Consider the following 23,576-nt stretch of genomic DNA (forward strand, 5'->3'; position numbering starts at 1 on the left):
TAGTTCCTCAGCCTATTAATCCTCTCCCAAAACCTAGCCCTCAGCTGAGCATGTAGGCTGGAATCCCAGAACTGCAAACCACAATAAGGTGTTTTTCTTTTTTTCTCTACTTACTGTTTGTTTTTTTATCATTGCCAACTTATTATTTAATTCTAAGATATACAATATTATAAAATGTCTCTACTTAAAAGAACTACATTTTAATTGAAGAATATTGTTATTTCATGTAGTACAAACCAGGTTTGCTTGTAATATCTATAATATGTAAAACTGTGCCATGCTGTTTTGCCTCTAATAAAATTAAGATATAGATCATTCCTTACAGGGAATTGAATGCCATCAGCATAGAAAAGTTTTTCTGAACTTCCACAAAGAAAGTTTTTGTAGTTTTATGTGTGTGTAATTTGATTTTTTATTTCAAAAAAAAAAATCCATAATAATCAATTACAAAAGCTAAAGTTTTGCTTAAATTACTTGGCTAAAGCAAAGGTTAAATGTACAAAGCCTATCTTATACCTAAAAATTAAATATTATAGAATCATTACTCCATTTTTATATCACAAAGCAAAGTTTTAAGACATTAGGGAATGCTGAGTGAAAAAAGCAAGACATAAAAATTTAAATAAACCACTTTTTATTTACACACACACACACACACATACACACGAGAAATACACCATAATGACAGTTTGATGGATTATCTGTTTGACTGGATAATAGATATCTCTTATACTTCATCTCCCACAATTTCTCTAATGAATATGTACTTTTGTAAGGATGATGTTTTTAAAAGCATACCTGCTCACCAGTAAAATTGTGCAAGGAGGACATGTTTTTCCCATCATAAATATAAACCTGTGTAGAAAAAAATATAAGCACATGAAGTATAGTAAAATAAAAGGTAACACACAGATTTTTAAAAACAATTTTCATCTCTCCTACCATGCCCAGAGTCCTTGCTGCTCTTGGAACTCCCGAAACAAAGTCTGAAAAGAAAAACAAAAAATAAATAAATGAACATGTCTTCAATTTTAAGATCAACATTGGAAACTGAAGAAGCAGCTTAAAGTTTTGTTTTATAACTTTAGTAGAAAATGAGAGATTTTTTAAAAAACTGATATTCCAGGGGCTGAGGCTGTAGCTCAGTGATAAAGTACTTGCCTCATATGTGTGAGGCACTGGGTTCAGTCCTCAGCACCACATAAAAATAAATAAAGATACTGTGTGTTCATCTACAACTAAATAAACATTTTTAAAAACTGATATTCTATAATAAAAAATAGCATTTTAACTATTAAAATCAAAATCTGAAAAATGCAGAAATCATCTCAAGTACTCAAATAAATATACAGGAACCCTCAAATCACTGTAATCTTCCTAAGCAAGAATTAAGATAATGTAACCTATGAATTAAGAAAAGTTATCCTTAAGTAATGAAAAATAATATAAAGCAAACTGAAATGGGGTAGGGATGGCTGTGGCATAGAAGTAAGACCAAAGTTGGGCAAAGTCTATCTAAGACTGCTGCATTGAGCTCTGAAGGAACACTGGTACACAGAGGAAGGGGATAACATCTTACAGACCTTGTCCAGAGGCTACGAATCGAACCTAAATAAAGAAGGAATGCTCCAAGAGGACCAAATTTGCTGAAAGCAAAGAGGAAGGAGCTGAAGAAATCACTGACTGTGGTTAGGGTGGGAAAGACACCAAGGCCCACAGAAGACCTTGAACAACCAACAGAGAGAGAGAGTAACAGAGACCCAGAGTGGGACTCTCCTCAGTGTACTAACTCTTACTAGTGTCTTCCATTTAAATTCCATAAAAATAGTTTCAAATTGCTGAAGAATCTCAATGTCACATGTTTCAAACGCTTGATTTAAATTCTTTAAAGGATTAAACATAGTTCACATGCTTCATACCATCTATGCCATCACCGTTGAAATCTCCGACAGCCACTGAGTAACCTAAATGGGAACCAAAGGTGAGACACCATGAGGGCAGGAATTAACAGCGTCTTTGTTAAGTCAACTTCCCTTCAAAATATGATCAAGTAACTCCTTTAACTAGGTAGGGTTTTGTCTTTTGGGGTAACAGCTTAATAATGTATATGACAAATAAATTTTAAAATAATTCAGCTGGGCTCAGTGGTGCATACCTGTATTCCCAGCAGCTCAGGAGGCTGAGGCAGGGTGATGGAGAGTTCAAAGCCAGCCTCAGCAAAAGTAAGGTGCTAAGCAACTCAGAGAGACCCTGTCTCTAAATAAAATACCAAAAAGGGCTGAGGATGTGGCTCAGTGGTCAAGTACCCCTGAGTTCAATCCCTGCTACGCCCCCGCCCAGTAAATAAATAAATAAATAAATCTATTAAATACTCAAGTCCACTATCTGTATTAGAAAAACAGGACTATTTTATCCACTTTACAAAGAAATCTATTAAAATTAGGGTAAATTTGCAGTTCATCAAAAAGAGGAAATAACAGATTCTCTCAATCAGTAAGTACTAGTTCTGTTGAGTATGATTTGTTTTCATAAATAAAAGAGAAATTTAAAGAGAAAGAACAAACGTTAATAAATCCCCAAGACCCAAACTGTAGTTTAATGAATACTACATACATTAAATAAAACAGTAGTAGATATTTGTACATCGAATGTAGTTTAATGGTAGCTAAAAGTGCAGTAGTCAGACCACCTGGGTCTGAATCTCAAAACAGCAAATTATGTGTGACTTGGGGCAAGTGCTTTTGCCTCTCTGTTCCTCAGTGTTCTCACCTACAAAATGAGAATGACAGTGAACTTTCATAGACTAGTGAGGACTAAATGAGCAAATACACACAAAACTTTAGGAATGCCTGGACCATAGTAAGCACATCTGAAAGGTTAGCCACTGTTATCACCACATAAACAATCACACTCTCCCATGTCCATTACTGAAATGTAACACAACCTAAGTACTCAATAACAATTTGAAATTGTACATTACTTATGTTTTAAAAAATCTTAATCTATTTCACATAAAAGATTTTTATCTATTTTAATAATAGAACAAATATAACCCTTTACCTACCCAAATAACTGTCATCAAAAATTGCTTGTGCAGTCCGAGTGGCTAACTGATTATTATACTTGATGCTATAAACGTTGGGGTCATATTTAGATACAATTTCTGCCACTTGATCCGAGATGAGCTGACCTGACCAAAAAAATAACAAAAGAAAAAAATATATATATATATCTATACACACATACACACGTGCACATAAACATGTATATGTAGGTAATAAATGATCTTCTACTGGGAACTCTATGATATAGACAATGAATACATTAAATACATTAAATATAACAGTAGTAGATATTAGTACATCTAATAATTAGTCTTAATCCTCCTTTATAATGCTAAATTTGAAGTCAGAGATTCTTTAACTTAAAACTTTTACTGTGTAAGCCAAAACTTAAAATTATCCTCCATTAATAAAAAATTAAAAACACATATTTGGTCTTAATTTACCAAAAATTCAAAATAATGCAATCAAGAACTATTTCCCAACCAAATCTGTAAAAGCAAACAACTACTGCAATGATTAAATACTGTTACCTTTATAATCAGAATAATCACTTTATTGATTTAACTAGTTATCTGAATGCCCTCATGAAGCAATCTGGATGGGTGAGCTCACTTTGTCTCACAACCTTAAATTATTAGATAGACATGGAATCCAGATGACTACACAAAAAGCAGATAACCTCCACCCCAAGAAAGGTTGGCTGGTTTATTAAATACCACCTGCCTAAAAATTTTGATTTCTGCCGTTTTAGAAAGAAACTCATAAGAGCTGAAGTTTTTGATGTGGATCTAATTTGTTCTGTCATATCGGGCAGCACTTTCCAGGAGCTACTAGTTTATCCTCTGTACCTAAACAAACTGAAAACATAGAAAAAATTCAATAAATGTTTCTTGAATCAAAGAACAGAGGAAAATGATAATCTGTTTAGAATAAAATATTACCATTTTTTATACAGAGGCAATTCCAAGATCTATTAAAAACAATTCATTCTAAAGTACCTATTTATCCAGGGTGAAATCTGTTGATTTTAATCTTATTAAAACAAAAGATTGTCTGCCAATTCACTTCAGTTTCAGTCCCATATTCTAGACCACTTATAATAAAACTCTAATAAATATAGTATCTATTTGTCCTAATATATAATTAAACGGAAACACAAAAATATATGATGTAATAACTCAAGGTATTAAAAGAACAAGTCATTTAAAAACATTCACAACTATAACACCTAAAAAGAACTGCAGTCCTGAGAATCACAAAATCTAGCTTCCCTCACAGTTTTAGTTCTCAGGCATGACCATCAGCAGCTTCCTTCCCCTCTACTGAATGACACACCTAGTACAAAAGAAGAGGAAATCCATGTTTGTTTGGTTGTTTTTTCTTACTGGTGGGACAAAAGGCATGGCCTCCTGCATGCTGAGCAAGTGCTCTACCACAGAGCTACAAAACCCCAGGCCACAAGTCCATAGTTCTATAACTAACAGGAAAGTATTAACATCCTATTACTTTTTCATATGTATTTTAGAATACCAAGTTTTGTTTTTAAACAATAAAACTCAATTATAATATTCCTAGATCTCTTCCCAATAGACAGATAATTCATGGAAATTCAAATATTGCTGTTCAGGGTAGTATGTCTCACATACTCTTTTCTTCATCTCCTCCTTTGATTTCCCTTTCAACTTTTCATTTATTCCTATTATCATTCCTTCTTATTTCCCTTCCATCCCATTTTCCTTCAGCAAATCTCTCTTTGGCTTCTCTGTTACTTTAATGCAAGCAAATGAGGTTCCTACAAAGAACCAAGTAAGGAAAGCATAGTGCAGAACATAAAAGTAAAATTCAGAAATTAAAAAGTACTTTCAAATCCATATATGCATAGGTTTTCCAATTCTTCCAAACACTGACAGTGTTTAAATATCAGAAGAATAATAAACAAGAGTTATGATCTTGTAAATAGCATTTGGGGCAGAAATTATCATGTCAATATATTGACTAAATAAATAATTGTGATCTCTAATGATAAATAAAACATAAACAAAGCAAATAAACAGATTCAGTTAACTATTTTCAAACTGTCAGCAGTAATGATCTGTTATTCATTTGTTCAAATGGAAATTTAATTAGGTCTCCCCAAATGATTGAAAAATATAGTTTTCTCTTTGTCAATGCCAATTTAATTATACTTTTAAAAAGATAATAATAAGATCTTCTGTTTTAAAAAGTCCCCAACCCTTAAGAGATTAATCTTGATGTCAGTGATTAATAAGAAAATAAACATTTAATTATTCTAATGAGCAATTTCAAAATACTATTAAAACTCTGAGCTGTCAGAATGCCACAATTTGCCTACCCAGATTGGTCCTACTCCTACTAGTGGTTGTGTCATGGCTTCCAGAATACAGACATAAAGAAATACACACCACATAAAATCAAAATAAGTTATTTTAAATCTTATATACTTTATATTTTACTTTAAAAATATTATTTTCTACTAAGAATATATACATATTTATAATATTTCTTGCTATTTTCTTTTTTAAAAAGTTACATAACTGAATGTTTATAAACATATTACATTTTACATTTCTTTTTTAAAACAGTTTGAAATTTTTCATAGTTGCATGATAAACTAGGTGAATCAGAAACACACAGGCAGTATAGCATAATTTAAAACATATTAACCTACCTTGCCAATAAAAACTACCGGGACCACCAAGAAGTACTCTGTCAGCCTAGATTGAATCAAACAACAAAAGTATATATATTTAAAACAAAGAGCATTAGAAACATTAATCAATGTAATAAGCATAAAAAATACTTATGTGTATTTATACCTATTACATATAAAAGCCAATAATATTAAAATGTTCATATTCATCTAATTTGGTTTTAGTGATTTTTGTATCTTTTATTTAAAAAATGCATGAAAATATGAAAACATTTTTTCTGTAGAACTCAGCTATTTTCCATGTTTTGAATAATGTACTAGCTCAAAGAATTATTGGGTTATAATAAAAAGTCACTTCTTAATATTGTATATGAGATTTGTGACTTCATAAGGAAGTTTTTTTTTAAATACCAACGAATTTTCTGCTAAAAGGAATATTATTTTTAGTGTCTCATATCAGGTGTGAAATTAGAAGGTAAATTTCTACAAATTATACTTGACTAGCACTTCTTATATCTGTAGCAAACTGTAAAGCTTTAATTGGAAGTATTCTAAGTTTGAGCACAGTATTTTAGAAATTTCTTCTTGCTGGGGGCAAGAATAAATTTTTTTATTCACTCCAAATGCACACATATTCCTTTCAGGCTCTCAACAACTTCATGCCCCAACTATATAAAACCGGTTCCAAATTGCTCAACTTAAAATATATGCTTTCTTCACAAATGGGTTTAAGAAAGCAAACAGTTAATTTAGCAATAACTTGCACAGCATGAGAATACTTCTAAGGGAATAGTTGTATAGGCATAGGTATAGAAAACATGGATTTAAAAAAAAATAACTACTGGAGAAAATATATCATGCAAGTTTAAGCCTAATGTTTATTAATATACTTTATTTCTGTTTGCCTTCCTTAAAGTTTAAATTTAACTAAAGTAATATGAAACTAAGTGAATTCAAAATCAAGTACACAGTAAGTAGAGTTAGCAATAATTATTAGCATCTAGTTCAGAAAAAAAATTAATGAAATAAACAAATGTAAAATATGATATTTAAAAATATAAGAAAATGCTTTATTACTACTCCATCATCCCACGATTTTAATTTCAGTTTGTTTCATAAATTTACGGACTTTTCTTTTTTCACATTTTCCAAGAAAGCTACAAAGTAAGCTTTCCAAGGAAGCTCTACTCTTAATTAATTGATATATTTTTACAACTCTCTAAAAGGGATTAGTATTTCAATTTGATCAACAAAATGTTTAAATAGCTCACAAGAATAAAATAAAAATTTATAAGAAAAGTACTTGAGAAAAACTTTGAAAATATAAAAAAAAATTTTATTTTAGAAAAGCACATAAAAGCTAGCAACTCTGAAGGGCATATTAGAGCCTTGGATATGAGATATGCTACAATTAAGAAATCACATCAGCTTCCCTAGGTACCTACAGGCACATAAATGGCAAACATTGTGCTTCTTGGCTTTTGTATAATTGTATAATAAAGTTTCAATTGATAGTTTTGTGAAAAAAAAATTTCAGTTGAAAACAGAAACTTTATTCTATAAGTTCATGTAAGTGGAATATTTAATATTAAGTCACAATAGTTACCTATCATTTACTGAGGAGATTCTTCACTTCCCTCCCTTCTCATTATTATGTCTATTTGATGCCTATTTCAAATAAGCAATGTTTACTAGGGAGGGAATAATGTAAGGCAAGAATGTCAAAACGAATGGGTTGTTTTATTAGCTATTTCCATTAAGCAGATAATAATTATAAAGACGCTGAAGTAATGACCAGTTTATTTTTAAGCACAGTTTATTGGTAAGGTAGATCCGAATCTCATTCAGTTTTAAATAAGAACTTACTTTAGTAAAATCAATGCTGAATCCTCCTTGACAAAATCCCTGTCCATCAGCATCAATATTTTCTAAAATAAAAAGATTGGAAATATACACAAAACCAAAAACAAACAATATAAACAAAACATGAGAAAATCTGATATCACCATAATTGCAAGACAATGTGCTAGTTTCTGTGACTGGTCAATCACGCAGGCACTGAGCCATCATGCTATTCTGAAAAGGTTAGTATGCACGTTTATCAGCATCATTTCCTCAGATTTGGAAACAAGAGACACTGAATATCTGGACCAGTTTCTGGGTAACAGAAAGATCAACTACAAGTGTGAATTTCAAACTTCTTTGTTTTAAACACAATCCACAGCAAGATTATAGGTTATATCACAACATACTATACACTGTGTATAAAATAATGTTAAATATGTAATGTAAGTAAAATTTCACAAAATAGGGGCTGGGATTATGGCTCAGTGGCAGAATGTTTGCTTCGTGCGTGTGAGGCACTGGGTTCGACCCTCAGCACCACATCTACAACTAAAAAATTGTTTTTAAAAATTTCACAAAATAATATTACTATTATTACATATAATATATTCCAATATTTTCTACTTTGTATTTCATTTTATTTTTCAACTCATTTGTGACTTGAAAATGAGTTTTCACCTGCAACTTAAAATTTGCCATCTGAAATCACTCTTTGTTCCTGTCACTCTACTCTTGCTAGGTCTTTGAGAAGTTATGAAAAACTTAGCAAAGGCTGGGCTCAATGGCGCATGCCTATAATCCCAGAAGCTCAGGAGGCTGAGGCAGGAGGATCCTAAGTTCAAAATCAGCCTCAGCAACTTAATGAGGCCCTGAGCAACTCAGTGAGACTCAGTCTCTAAAACAAAATACAAAAAAGACCTGGGGATGTGGCTCAGTGGTTAAGTGCCCCTGGGCTCAATCCCCAGTACAAAAATAAAAATAAAAAATAACTTAGCAAAGAGATACATACATTCCTTGCACATACATTTCATATACATACATTTTATACTAACACTAAAAATAAAAGCTATGTAAAGAAGATAGTTGAGAATTTCAGAAAAGGGCAAGGGCCAAACTTAAAACATTCTATGAAGAACAAAATATGAAAATGTGCTCACAACATGTTTCAAACTGGGATCTAAATAGAGTGAACATCTTTAAACATGACATCTTCAAGTATTTCCCAACCAAAGTTGTTTTGCTCTTCTGCAGTTATCTTCCCCTTTTTTGTAGTTCTCAGAAAAGAAACTAACTTTGAATTATATAATTAGCCAATTAATTAAAATTAACTTTAACCATGAGTAATACTCTACCAAGAATAGAAGTAAGGATGAATCTAAAGACTTTCTCCTTGATTTATTTATTTATTTATTTTGTGGTGCTGGGGATTGAAGCCAGGGCCTTGTGCATGTGAGGCAAGTACTCTACCAACAGAGCTATATCCCAGCCCTCCTTATTTTATTTTAAGGATAGCAAGGAACAATGGAAAGCATCATCCTTTAATTATCAAAGAATTCTTGCAACCAATGTTACAAATATATAAAACTTATTACTGTATTAGCCACCCAAATATAGGAACCAAAAGTATATACATTTAGTCATAAGGACAACTCCCGAGAATTTTGTGTAAAATAATCCCATCAAAAATTTTGAATCCATTTCTAAACCTGGGAAGTGCCCCAAGATTACATACTGAATATCTAAATTTAAAATCTTTTTTTTTAGAAAATGGCCACAAGAGTGTAATACTACCCTGATGTAAATTTTTCTAACCAAAAGAGAGTGGGAAAATGTGGGGCTGGGATTTCCAGTGTCTAGTGAATCATACCAAGGAATTCTGCTCTAACCTCAAGTTAGCCATTTATTTTTTTTTATTCCAGCTGTATCTGGGGAACTATTTCAGGCTATTTATAAAGACATTCTTTTCTGATTATCATATGTACAACTCACTGCTTTGTTTTCCCAGAACATCCAGCTAAAACACATTACTGTTCCTTAAAATTGTCTTAACGGGTACCTATTGAATGGAGTGTTTCCAACAATTCAAAAACCTTCATGTTGAACATATTTCAATGCAGGCTTTGTTTTGTTTTGTTTTATTACAGATAATTAATACTTCTCTCATTTGTTTCACCTTGCAATGATACTATAGGTATGAATATTATTGATTACAATAGTAGTATCAGCTAGTGCTTACGAAGCTCTCACTGTGAGCCAGATATGACGTTAAAGCATTTTACATAGAATTTCCTTTTAAAATGTTTACAGCAAGAAGATATTATTCACAGTTTGTACAGATAAGGAAATTAATGTTTAGGGAAATTAAGTAACTTGACATGCTGAATTGGCTGGATCAAATAAAGAGTTACAGATCTGAATCCAGGTGTGTCTACACTACTATGTTCTACTATCTCAAATCAGCAAAGTATTTAATATTCTCTAAGTACTGAAAAAATGGAAGGAACTGGAAATCCAAACTGGAAAAAATCTATGTTCAAATAATATTATCATCAGAAAGTGAGCAGAAGGAACAAAGAACTCAGCTTTTGCATGGCGTTGAAAGAGTATTTATTTACATCATGTGATTTGTGGCTCAGGCACGTCTAGAACATATTGGACATCTGGTCTACTGAATAACACCAAGAATGGTCATAGACACAGTTATGAAAAGCCGGAAGCAATTGTAATCAGTAACAAGGAAAACTGAGAGTAGATAGGGAAATTCCTAGTCCAGACTGTCCACACAGGTCATGCTAACAACAAAATCAATCAACCAACCAAACCAAAACACAAATAGAAACAAATGAACAACAACAACAAAAAAAAAAAAAAAAAACCATAAACTAAATACAACCAAGACAAGCAAAGTTATCAAGAAGTTGGCAATATAGCCCTACAAAACCCACATCATCATGGAAAATAGAGGACACACACACACACACACACACACACACACACACATATATAAAAACTGTACCTCTGCCATGCTTTGTTGGAACTAGTGTTTTACCAATAAGAAAACAAGGGTCCAGATGGATTAAGTGAATAACCCATAGCTGTAGGTTAATTATTACCAGAATTTGAAATTATCACTCAGGTTTTCAAGCTTTTAACTTTTGAGATTTTTCTCTGGATAAGCTGCCCTTCTTAATTTGAGCCTGCAGGCAGCTCAGCATCACAAAGTTTGGATCAAAGAGTATGTACAACAATCAAGGGTAACTGATGCCAGGCCTGTTAGGAAAAAAAATATTCACTTTGCTGTTATGTTTATAAGATTGTTCTCCAAGATTTTCCTAAGATTTGAGGTTTTATTATTTAGGTCAGAGTTCAGTAAACTTTTTCTATAAAGAACCAGATAATAAATATTTTAGATTTAGGGGCCATACAGCATGGCAACTATGGAAATATTCAACTTTCCCAGGTAATATGCCAACAAATGTGCGTTGCTCTATTCCAATAAAACCTTATTTACAAAAACGGCCACAAGCCATAGTTCCCCAGTCAGATTTAGATGTTAAATACCTTAGAAAACAAGGTTTTGAATTACTTTACAATTTCTATGCCTAAACCAAACAATAAAAGCATTATGTGACAGATCCACAAGGAATCATTAGGATGCACATTTTTAGGAGGTTTCTGTTTACTGTCTCATTTCGGGAATTATCCAGACCTATTCTCTTGAAAGACACAGGATGTATTCCTTGCAGAAAAGCTGTGTTTTAAACCAAAGCAACTGAAATAGAAAGCATTTTTCATTGTTAGTAATGCAGGAGAAAGGTTCCTTTGGAACAAGACAGACCTAGGAGGTTGTGGGTATAGCTCAGTGGTACAGCTTATGCTTAGTGAACATGAGACCCTAGGTTGAAGCCCCTGCACCAAAAAGAGAGAGGAAAAAAAAAAAGGCAATTCTTAGTTCAAATCCTCATTTGACCACTCAGTACCCATAAGAAGTGAAATTTTTTTTTCCAAGTGTCTGAATCTGTTTCTACATTTCTCAAATGAGAATAAGAGTGTTTGTATATATGTTGTATAATTGATAAATTATATTCTGGCATACAATAGTTTGCTTCTTCCTCATGGCTATAAAATTTTCCTCTCAGAGTAAGAACATTTTTGTAATACAGAAATTACAAATTTATTCCTCAGATTTTCTCTACACTACCAAAAATAACGGTACCATGAACAAAAAAACCAACACAAAAACCAACAGGACAGATGGCACAAAGCTCGGAGGATGAAGCTTCTGAATCCCTCCATCCTGAACAGGGTGCTCTGGGACCTAATTTTTACTCACACATTAAATGGATGTTGGGGGAGGACACTCTTTTGATGTTTACTTTCCACTTACAATAGGTAGAATCAAGGTGGTGGGATAAGAAATAAGTGTTTAATGAAATAATTTGCAGTTTTCTGGAGATTCAACTACTTACAAATTTGGGGACCAAATAGTTCTTTAGACCTGGTGCCACATGTTGCTTTATGTGGAGAAAAGGAATCTAGCAGGAAAAGTCTTACAAGTTGAACTTTTGTTATGAATTCTCTCTATTCAACTATTTGGTGACCAGAGGAACATAAAAAGAAATAACTTAAGGGCTAGGGTTACACCTCAGTGGTAGAGCGCTTGCCTAGCATGTGTGAGGTACTGGGTTCTATCCTCAGCAAATCAAAAAGTTACAACCGGGAGATGTGATTTAGCTGGCAAGAAAAAGAGACTTGACGTACTATATTCAAACATTTATATCTCAGTACCCCACTATTGAGAAAGTTGTGCCCAATGTGCCGGGAACTAAAAATAAATATAATAAATAAATGTATTATGAAAAAAAAAAGAAAGAAAGAAAAGAAAAGAAAAGAAAAAGAACTAACTTAAAAAGGGCTCCAGGTAAAAACACCATACAGCAGTCCACTTTTCTTGACATGGTTTTGCCTCCCACAGATTCAGTTACCCTAAGTCAATCACTGTCTGAAAATATTAAGGGGAAAATCCCAGAAATAAACAATTTATAAATTTTAAATATATTTTAATCACAGGATATTATTATAACTATTCTACATTATTAGTAGTTATTATTGTTAATTTCTTAATGTGCCTAATTTATAAGTTAAATTTTATCATAGGTATGTATGAAAAACATAGTAGCACAGAGGATTCGGTTCTGTTTTTGAACATTCATGGGAAATCCTGCAATGTATCTTCCACAGACTAGGCATTTTGATCCTCTATTTTTATGTTTCTTGAATAAACAGGACTTAGAGTAGCAGTTAATTGAACAAAAGGCAGGGGTGCAAAAAGACTAGAATCTCTAAGGGGAAAAAGATGTGCAGAGTTTGGACAAGCATAATCAAATGTATAAGAGCTTGAAATCATGGTTAGTCACAACATTAATTTCATTTAAAATTTCAATTAATATTGGTGAAAAGCATGAAACTTTTATATCACCTGTTTAGTAGCTAATTTACCTAGAAACTCCAAGTAAGGATTAAGAATTTAGACTTAAGACTCCTAAACTATATAATCTGGCTCTTTAAGACATATTTTTACCATCATTATTAATGTAAAGCAAAGGTTCTCACACTTTGGTATACATCAAAATTACCCTGTAAAGCTTATTAAAAATGCATGTACCTTGGCCTAACCTAGACCTACTGAATCAAAATCTTAAGTTGCAGGGTCCTTCATCTCGGTTAAAGAAGCTCAACTGAGCACTTTTTGACACATCATGATTGAATTCAAGAGTTACAAAGTCAGATGTTCATTACTAACAAAGGAAGCTGAAAGGAGTTCTTAGAAACAATAAGCTTAGATACTTCATATTTGCAGTTGCTCTCATTAATATGATGTTTTCATTTTCCTCTCATAACCTGCATGTTTTATCACACATACACACCCACACTCACACACCAATTTTTAACAAACTAGGCTCCCGCCCCTCTTGTTAAAGGCTGGTACAATTTCCCGTACATACTTGACCTGCATGGAGCATACTCAACAGTCTTTGTTCCATCTTGAAGAAAGCAAGTTCCAACAGGCTCTCTCTCCTGTTTCAGCTCAGTCCTCCAGTGGTACAAGGGAGCACAGGCCTGAAACCAAAGGTTCAGTCCATGATACAAAAAGTCTCCAAAAAATTATAATATCACTTTCTAAACCTTAATAAAAATTAAGCCAGGCACAGTGGTGCATGCCTATAATCCCAGTGACTTGGGAGGCTGAGGAAAGAGGATCACAAGATCAAGGCCAGCCTGGGTGAATTAGCAAGATTCTGATTGAGAATAAAATAAAAAGTGCTGGGGATATAGCTAAGTGGTTCAATCTCACTACTATTAAAATTTTTTAATTAAAATTAAGATTAATCCATCTATCCTATCATAGTAGTAGATAATAATTTTAAAAGTAATATTTTTCTCATTTACTTCTGAAGGCCACATTTGTGGTCCAAATATGTGTGTTCAAAATAGCTAGAAAAGATATTATTTCATATTTCTTTTATTTATTTATTTATTTGGTACTGGAGATTGAACCCAGAGGCACTTAACCACTGACCCACATTCCCAGTCTTTTTTTATTTTGAGACAGGGTGTCACTAAGTTTCATAGGGCCTCACTAAGTTACTGACACTGGACTCAAATTTGTAATCTTCCTATCTCACCCTCCTAAGCCACTGGGATTACAGGTGTGAATCACCAAGCCCTGCAGTAACATATTTCCTGATGCTATGTGCTAATAAGCTGAAGGTCACAGACCAAATCAACTTTTGAACTCAATAACACTCAGTGTATTAAGGATACACCCCTAAATTATACAGTAAATAGTTTACTGAGTAATTAGAACTTGCAGTGCTTATTTATTTTCCAAGTAAATCATGAACTTTTTGTTTTCAGAATTCTAATTTCAATGTCATGTAGAAGCCATAAAATAATGCACATAATTTGGTGCACATAATAATGGCACCAAAATCTACGAAAAGCACTGACAATTCAATTTACTGAAGAAGTGTAATGGATTTCTATAATACTCCTTGAAGCAAAGTGCTAACGTAAATGCTTCAGACTTCAACACCAGGCTATTTTATATCCACCCTGATAAAACTGCAAGTATGAATTTTCACTTCTGCACATGTGACGCTCTAGAGTAGCTGATTTGCTCCTCCTGCTTCTTTTTGCTTCCTTGCTCTTCTTTCTGCGTAACGTGCCCCCCTTCTTAAGCCCATCCTTCGTCTCAAATTGTTAAAGTCTTGATTAAAATCCTCCTCCTGAATAATATTTTCCCCAAATTCATTATCACTTGAAAAACAAAAGACAGTAATAAATACTAAGCAGGTAATTAAAATAGGGGGGAGTCTCCAAGGAAATGATATTAAAGCTGAAATATGAATAATAAAGAGTTGATTTTGAAAATCAACAAGATGACTGTTATAAGCAGAGGGCACAAAGCACTAAGGTATAAACAGAAATAACTCCATGTATGGAATAAATGGACAGAAAGACCAATGTGACTGAAGTATGAAGATGGATTGAGAAGATGCCAAAGAGAAAGGCCAAAACCCAATTTGGGGGATGCTGATAAGCCAGGACAAGTTTCCGACATTCATTAAAAGAGTGACAGAAAGTGCTGGACTGTTTTCACCAAAGGGAAAGACTCTGATTCCCTTCAGTCCTTCTATGTAGAACAGACAGTAGTTGGGGCAACACGGTAGCAGAGGGGTGAGAAGAGCTAGTGCTCTGGCCCAGGTGAGAGTGGTGACGGCTCACTACAGGACAACCGTGATGAAGATGAAGATCTCCTGATGGGTGTGGGATACATTCTGAAGGCAGAATTGATAGGGTTCCCTGGTGGATGAGAGAGCCATGCTTCTCAATTGCCAGGAAGATTTGTATAGGAATAGATAAGTTTGTGTGCTTCTTTGTGCTTTTTGATGAAGGGTAACAGGAGTCCTATTTGCACCATTTTCATTTTCAATAATCTATTAGACATCCAAAGGGAAATGCCAAATAGATAGTTAGGAAATGTGCCTTTAAAAGTCTTGGGAGAAGTAGGGTGTGGTGGCACTCTCTCACCTGTAACCTCAGCAGCTGAGGAGGCTGAGACAGGAGGATCTCCAGTTCAAAGCCAGCCTCAGCAATAGTGAGATGCTAAGCAACTCAGTGAGACTCTGTCCCTAAATAAAATACAAAATAGGGCCGGGGATGTTGGCTCAGTGGCCAAGTGCCCCTCAGTTCAATCCTCAGGACAAAATAAATAAATAAATAATCTAGAGAGAACTAAGAGCCAGAGATACAGATTTGAAGGTTGTAACACAGCATTTGTATTTACAGACATGGTACAGGATAGGAGCCCCTAGGTAAAAGGTATGGTTAGAGAGAAGAACAAGGTCCAGAATAGAGCTTAAGGACATCTCATCATTTAGCAACTGAGTAGAAGAGGAGCCATGAAAAGACAATACAAAGGAGCAGCCAGTAAGAAGAAAAATCAGGAAAGTATGGCGTCACAGAAATCAAGGGAAGAAATGTATTTTTAAAAGGTGGGAAGTAGGGGCAATGACCTACTTCATTCATGGTCAAATGGTGCTGAGGGGCAAGAAAGATAAAGTACAACTGGTGGGGGGGGGATATATTATATATACTATATATTATATATTATATTATTATATATTATATATTATTATATATATCATGGACACATATACAAAATGATGTACCAGTGGATTTCAGTGATCTGACAGTCAATGAATGGTGAGCTTAGCCTTGCCTACCTGACAGGAGTGGCTGGGAAGAGAACAAGAGGTGCAAAAGTGGAGACAGTTACTGGAGAAAGCACTCTCCATGAGAAGAGATGCAGAGAAATGGGGCAGAGGCAGAGGGGAAGATGGGGGAAGTAAAGGGAAAACTGTTTGCTATTTTTTTAAAAACAAGAAGGAGCACTAGCGCTCTCTTAATCACAGGTATTCAACTCCTAAACTTGAGTGGATAGAAATAAACTAATGGGAGCTATCAAGTGGGGCATGAAAAACGAACAACGCAGGAACAAGGGTAGAAAAATCAGGAGCGTGGTATCCTCAGAGGAGCAGCCTTTGATCACAGCTACCTTATTTCACTACATTCTGTGTGCTTGACAATGCTGAATTTCACCATGAGTTTGAAACCATCACCCTTGCTATCCATCTCCACATAAATTGATGCAACTCACCTGAAAAGAAATATCACAAAGACTTACCAAAATTTTATCCTGTTTTGACCTCACAGATGCTCCAAACCACTGGTGGGATTTAAACTCCAATGGATCATCCTTGGCATAATCTCTGTTGCCTAAAAAAACAGAATATTGAGAGAGATGAAAAACTAAAATATTTGGTCTTAGTATAAGAAAGTTTATTTCTGTCCAGTGAAGTTAGGAATGGTGTGTCTTTGTTTAGTCAAATACTATGTTCAGCAACCCAGAAGAACAAGATCCAGGGTTGCTCTGAACCCCAGCAAATATCCTAATTCACATGTGAAAAGTAATTGTAAATGACATTTCCCAGTTACTAAATCATTACATAACTATACAACAAAACACTGTGATCACTCATTATACTGCCAAAAGTTATTTCTATGGCTTCAGGATATTTATGAAAAATCAAAGCTTATGAAACTCTTTTGTACGACACAGTTTGTAAATGACAAGGCTAAGATGAACACCAACGACAGTATGAATCAAAACGTTACAACCAGGAAATGCAATTTTGCTGGCAGGAAACAGAGATCTGACATACTATATTCAAACGTTTATATTTCAATACCTCACTATTGAGAAAGTTATGCCCAATGTGCCAGGAACTAATAACATAAAGCACTGTGGAAGTATATAAATCCTTTCCTCAGAAAAACCCTAGACTTATTCAAGGAAAAAGTTATGAAAGTTTATGCACAAAGTATTCTGAGAAGAGACTATTTTTAAAGTCAGGTTTGTTCCTCTTAAACCTGTTGTCATAATTCTTTATTAATATGTGTTTAAATAACTATATTGGACATTTCAACAGACAAATATCCATTTTAAGAATGCCAGCCAATATGTAAATGTCATTAAGAGGTTTAGCACAACCACCACCCACCCAAGATAGTGAAATTACTCACTAGTGGTTACTTTTGTAACTACTCTAACTACCATAGAACTAATAGTGGTTATGGTTACTCAATTCTATTCTGAAGACTTAAGACTAACTAAAGAGTTATAAATAATTAATGAGAGTTTCAATAATACCAGGTATCCTATGTAAGGTGGAACCTGTAATGTTATTCACTATATTATTCTTTTAGCTTTTTCCTCTTCTGAAAAAAAAAAAAAAAAAAAAAAAGGTGTCAGTCTCCAAAGGCCTCAAACTGGAATCTAAATTACCAGGTTTTTTGGTCAGGGATGGCAAAGGCACCCTTTTTTAAGCAGAGAGAAGGAAGAGAAGGAATCGAAATAGCTAATATGCACTATTAACCATGAAAACCGAGTGTTCCCTTGGCTTGCCTCTGAAGCCTGCACTCACGGTGCGTGAAATAACACACAAGTAACCTATATACCACCCAAGAGTACATGTGCTCCCTTACATTTCCCATCTTCCCACAGTTTAATTCAGAACATTTAACTGTATTGTCCCTAAGCTAGGAGAAGATAAAGCAGTTCCAGTCAGTAAAGAGTGGATGAGTCCTCTATGTTTTCTCTCCCATCCATGAGGCTCTTAGTCGAACTGCTAGATGGAAGCATCCTTGGTCCAAGTTTTTGGGTCACCCAGGACCCCTGTTAGATGGGGACATGAGCAAGAAATAATCTCCTTCCTTTTTTTCTTTTTCAGTACTGAGGATAGAAACCAGTGTCTCAAGCATGCCAAGCAAGTACTCCACCACTGAGCTACATCCCAGCCCTTTTTGTTTTTTATTTTATTTTGAGGCAGGATCTTGCTAAGTTGCTGAGCTGGTCTTAAACATGTGATTCTCCTTCTTCAGTCTCCCAAGTAGCTGGGTTACAGGTGCGTGCCACCACACGTGGCTAAGAAATTAATGACTTATTTTTAAGTAACAGTTGGTGCTATGTTTGTGATTGCAATATGTTTTCACTGAAGTATAGCCTAGCACAGACTGTGTAGTGTGTACTAGACACATAATGCTATTTCCAACAGAGCCTGAATAATAACCACAAAGAAACATAGCCCTTAAAAGAACCAGATTCAATTGATAATGTTTTAAAATTTTTAATCAAATATTCACATTTATAAGGACTGGGGATTTACCTCAGTTGGTAGAGTACTTGCCTCACATGCACAAGGCTCTAGGTTCAATCCACAGCAACACACACACACACACACACACACACACACAAAGAATTCTGTTTTAAAAAAAATTCATACTTACCAGTTACTTAATGGGAATTTTTTGTTTACTCCAACACAAGATAATTATGTTCTCTCTCTTTGTTGTGGGCTTTCTATTCTTTTCTGTTTCTGTTTTATTCTATTCTATTCCAGAAATAGGAGTATTTCCCCTTCACCTCAATGAAGCAGGAGAAACAGAGTATGACTGTGAAAACACAGCTGACCTTAGAAAGAGTCTCCTCCACTAACTTGTATCTGAAGACAAAAAGCAACTCCATAAACTAAGGAAATCACAGCAAGTTTAAAAAGGGAACTGAGTTTCTAAGTTAGTGTACTTGAACCACAAGTAATATTCTTATAATTGCCATCTCCTGCTTTTGCTTTTATTTAAAACACAGCCTTTTCAGCAATATGAAACTCCTAAGATGTCCAAGCAGAAGTAAGAGTTTTTTAAGAGTAGAAGAAATCATAGGTTGAACAGAACTGTTACATCAAAGAGGTTCAAACTAAGGCTCCATATATCTTCTTATACTCTAAAATTTCCAAGGTTAAAAAAAAAATGTACATTGGGATAGACCCAATATCACTACAAGATAACTGTGTGAGAGCACACATGTAGCTTTTTCCCCTTAAAAATATGTCAGTAATGATAAACTGATGTCATCATTTTCACTGTGGCTTAGTAACCCATTACACAGCCATACAATAGTTTAACCAATCCCCTGTACCTCCTTCTGTTTCAAATTTGGGAATATTTCTGTTTTGATTTAAGAGACCAATATTCTCTCAAGTCACATTTACATCCTCCTCCATTTTACACAAGACCCTCAGCAAAGCATGTCATTCATGTCTGAGGCTTAGATTCATTGCTAGATTAAGGTGATAAGCTCCCCAAGAATACGGCATGTCAAACAGAATAGTGGATACATTTCTGTTAAGTTTCCAAAGTATGTTTACTTTCATATCTAAGAGTTCCCTTCTTCTCAGTCTGCAGTCTGAAAGAAGTCATGCTCAGTCTATTTTCAGAGGCCTTTTTCTCTTGCCTGGAAAACTTTATTCCTTCCATTCTAGATTCAAAGCGTACCTGGAAATTTAGCTGTGAGTGTCCACTTGAGACCTCAATGCATGATGAAATGGGCGTCTACCTCTCAATGTGTCTATCACAAGACACAATCATGGAACCTGCAATTAAAGTGGACAAACTGCAGACTAGGGATGTGTCAGGAGTTATGGGGAAAGGGAACAGAGCATAAAGGAGAAAAATGCTTTCTAGGCCTGAAAATTTCATGCAAAGAAGGGAAGAGTGGTTAATATTGAAGTCTTATAGAGAAGTGTGCATTGTTCATGTGATTAGAAAGAAACACCTAAAGAAGTCGTTATCAATGGCATCCATGCTATACTAAGAAGGGGCTTCATGGGATTTTTGAGTGGCCTCTATGCTAAACAATATTTCTTCAATTATTATATCACTAAAAAGTTGGGCAGAAGTTCCTGCTTCGCAAATTATTATTTAATTATTTCCCTACCACTTTGAAAAACTGTCTCCATAAATATTTTTCTGAACAAATATACTTTTCCCTAAATGTGTATGTAGTGGCATAAGATGCTGTTGTGCCTTGTCAAGTAGTTTGTGCTCATCGGAGGAACCATGCTCTATTGTGGGTTTTTTAAAAGACATGGTTAGAAAACATCCCTTGCTATAATGATTATTGGACACCTGTCTTTGAAGATATCAGGCTTAGTATAAGCTAGAAAATGTCATAAAAAATAAGAATAAATTTTATAATTATATTTTTGCTTTTATATGCTGCCGCAGTCTTTTGCTGGGCACAAATCACGAGTCTCCACACAGCTTGTAGATTCAAACAGCAATTCTTTATTCCCGAACTCACACCGGCTGTCTACAAACACGCTCTGGGGGAATCCACGTTCTCTGCCCAAATCCCCTCTCTCAAATCCACTCCTGCCTAAATCCACCCCGCATGGGCTTCTGTCTCTCAAAATATACTGTCTGACCTAAGCACTCAAGAGGAACTCAGCAGCAGGATACGCCCTATTCTAAAGGGGGAACACCCTACTCTCCTATTATGCTAAACTTCCCTATTCTAAAGGGGGAACACCCTACTCTCCTATTATGCTAAACTTCCCTATTCTAAAGGGGGAACACCCTAAACAGGATCCTGCCCTGGTCCTTGAGCAAGGTCACCTTTCAGAAGTCCTTCCACTAGACAGCATGGGAGTAAGCTGGTAAGGAATTTGTCATACCTACTTGGCTGATGGCTCCCAGCATCTCCCCCCTTCTGATTAATTAAACAACAAGTAATGTGGCTTAAGGACCGTGCCTGGTAGGTTGTCCAGTTCAACATATGGCTCTTACCCGTCATCGGAAAACTGACCTTTAGGTAACTGACCTTTAGGCGTCAGCCTCCTGTCTTAGGTTGATACCATTGCAACTGGATCATACCCGTCACTGACTACCGGTCCAGCATACAGCCATACTTGTGGATAGGTCTATGCACCAGTGGGGGGGTGAGGTTCTTTGCCTCACCTCTGTTGGCCCCCAAATTTGGCCTTGGTGCCAGTGGGGGAGTGAGGTTAATGTGGCTTAAGGACCGCGCCTGGTAGGTTGTCCAATTCAACATATGGTTCTTACCCGTCATCGGAAAACTGACCTTTAGGCAACTGACCTTTAGGCGTCAGCCTCCTGTCTTAGGTTGATACCATTGCAATTGGATCATACCCGTCACTGACTGCCGGTCCAGCATATAGCCATTGGCCCCCAAATTTAGACCATCACTAGCAGAAGGGAGGAGGATACAGAAATGCCACGACACCAAGCCAATTGACAGTTCCTTTGGAAAAATTGCATCATTGGTGACACCATCAGCAAAGATCACTGGTGACACCATCAGCAAAGATATGCCAGCATTACCACAATTTGCTGCACTAAACGTAGTTACATAGTCCAGGCAAGTTCTGTAAGCAGTTCAAAGGGGAGGAATCTATCAATCTGTCCGTCTCTTCCCAAAGTCCGTTTCCTCCCAAAGTAAGTTGACTCCTTGATTGAGCATACTTGTTGAGTTATATTCATTGGGATGAAGATAGGAATTCTGGCAATGATGCTAAAAAGACATTAACCTGAAAAGAATTATTAAATATAATGAAAAGGAAAGGTGAAAGTAAACAAACAGATCTGTTAACCTACTTAAAAAACAATCCTTAACAGCTGTTTACCTGATTTAAATTAGTAAACAAGCAGATCTGTTAACCACCTTTAAAAACAATCCTTAACAGCTGTTTACCTAATTTAAATTAAACCATTTAAATCACGTGAATAAAAAAAAATAATAATTTGGATCCATTTTCTCATGAGCGCTCCTCATATATGAAATATGGACATACGCACACACAGACATATAACACAAAACACAAATGTGCAAACAAACGTACAACACATAAGATAATAATAAAGGCCTTGTAGCTTTACCTAGGTGAAATCTCCATTGCAATGTTTAAAAACTCTATAGTCAAAAAATAAAACTGATCAGAAAAACATTAACCTAGGTTTGTATGAGCTCAAAAAATAAAAATAGAACCTTATGATGTGGAAAAATGCAATAATAAAATAGATATTGAAAAAAGCATCCTGGTTAATCACAGTCGCAGATGTAAGAATGGCCAAGCTGGAGTTCTGGATATCAGCTGTTATGGATTTGAGTCAAATTATCTTTTTGATCTGTAGAAATTGCTTTAGTTAGTCTTTCTGGAATCCAAATCGGCTGCTGTTCTCCCTGTGGAAACACACAAACAGAGCCCCGACTCCAGACAATCACTGGGTCTGGACCTTTCCATTGTCCTGTTAGAATATCTTTCCAAAGAACTTTAGGCTTATGCACATTTTTTGGATACATATGCCTTTCCGCAGCACTAAGTCCTGATGAATCCAAATTTAAAAAGTTTAGAGTAAAAAGCGTTATTTTAAGTTTATCTTTGGGGGATATATACCCCTTTCCAATTCCCTCTTTTTGTTTTAGTAAGTACGTTTTAATAGTTTGATGAGCTCTTTCAACTATGCCTTGTCCCTGTGGATTGTATGGAATTCCTGTTATATGAGTAATACCAAATGATGAGCAAAATTGTTTAAAAGAGGTAGAGGTATAGCCAGGACCGTTATCAGTTTTTAACTGTTTAGGAACACCCACAGTGGCAAAATTTTGTAAGCAATGAGCTATAACATCTTTAGTTTTTTCTCCGGCATGAAGGGAGCCCATCAAAAATCCGGAAGAAGTATCAACTGTAACATGTAAATATTTTAATTTTCCAAATTCTGGCAAGTGTGTGACGTCCATCTGCCAAATATGGTTAGGTATCAGTCCTCTAGGATTGACTCCAAGATTAACTTGTGGTAAAAAGGTCACACAATTTTGACATTGTTTTATTATATGTCTGGCTTGTTCCTTAGTTATTTTAAAACGCTTTTGTAAAGTATTAGCATTAACATGGAATTTTTTATGAAAATTCGTAGCTTCTTCTAGTGTAGAGAAAATATGTATGTCATGTGTAGTTTTATCTGCTAAATCATTGCCCAAACTAAGGGCTCCAGGCAATCCTGTATGTGCTCTA

The 23,576-nt window shown here is 34.9% G+C and overlaps 1 protein-coding gene across 3 annotated transcripts in view; it reads right to left on the reverse strand.

Moving 5' to 3' along the window:
• The window catches only part of Itgav (integrin subunit alpha V), a 93,715-nt gene that overhangs the window by 41,978 nt on the left and 28,161 nt on the right, over positions 1 to 23,576 (reverse strand). For 2 of the 3 annotated variants that reach the window (XM_076866883.1, XM_076866882.1), the window contains exons 3-10: positions 16,832 to 16,923; positions 13,587 to 13,701; positions 7,603 to 7,664; positions 5,755 to 5,800; positions 3,065 to 3,190; positions 1,920 to 1,964; positions 943 to 986; positions 799 to 855 (exon numbers count right to left, since the gene is read on the reverse strand). In XM_076866883.1, coding sequence (XP_076722998.1) covers positions 799 to 855; positions 943 to 986; positions 1,920 to 1,964; positions 3,065 to 3,190; positions 5,755 to 5,800; positions 7,603 to 7,664; positions 13,587 to 13,701; positions 16,832 to 16,923 — 587 coding nt within the window. Of the gene's footprint in view, positions 1 to 798; positions 856 to 942; positions 987 to 1,919; positions 1,965 to 3,064; positions 3,191 to 5,754; positions 5,801 to 7,602; positions 7,665 to 13,586; positions 13,702 to 16,831; positions 16,924 to 23,576 lie in introns of those variants that run through there. The other variant, XM_076866886.1, reaches the window with a different exon arrangement.

Source organism: Callospermophilus lateralis, chromosome 9, assembly GCF_048772815.1.
Source record: "Callospermophilus lateralis isolate mCalLat2 chromosome 9, mCalLat2.hap1, whole genome shotgun sequence".
Lineage (NCBI taxonomy): Eukaryota > Metazoa > Chordata > Mammalia > Rodentia > Sciuridae > Callospermophilus > Callospermophilus lateralis.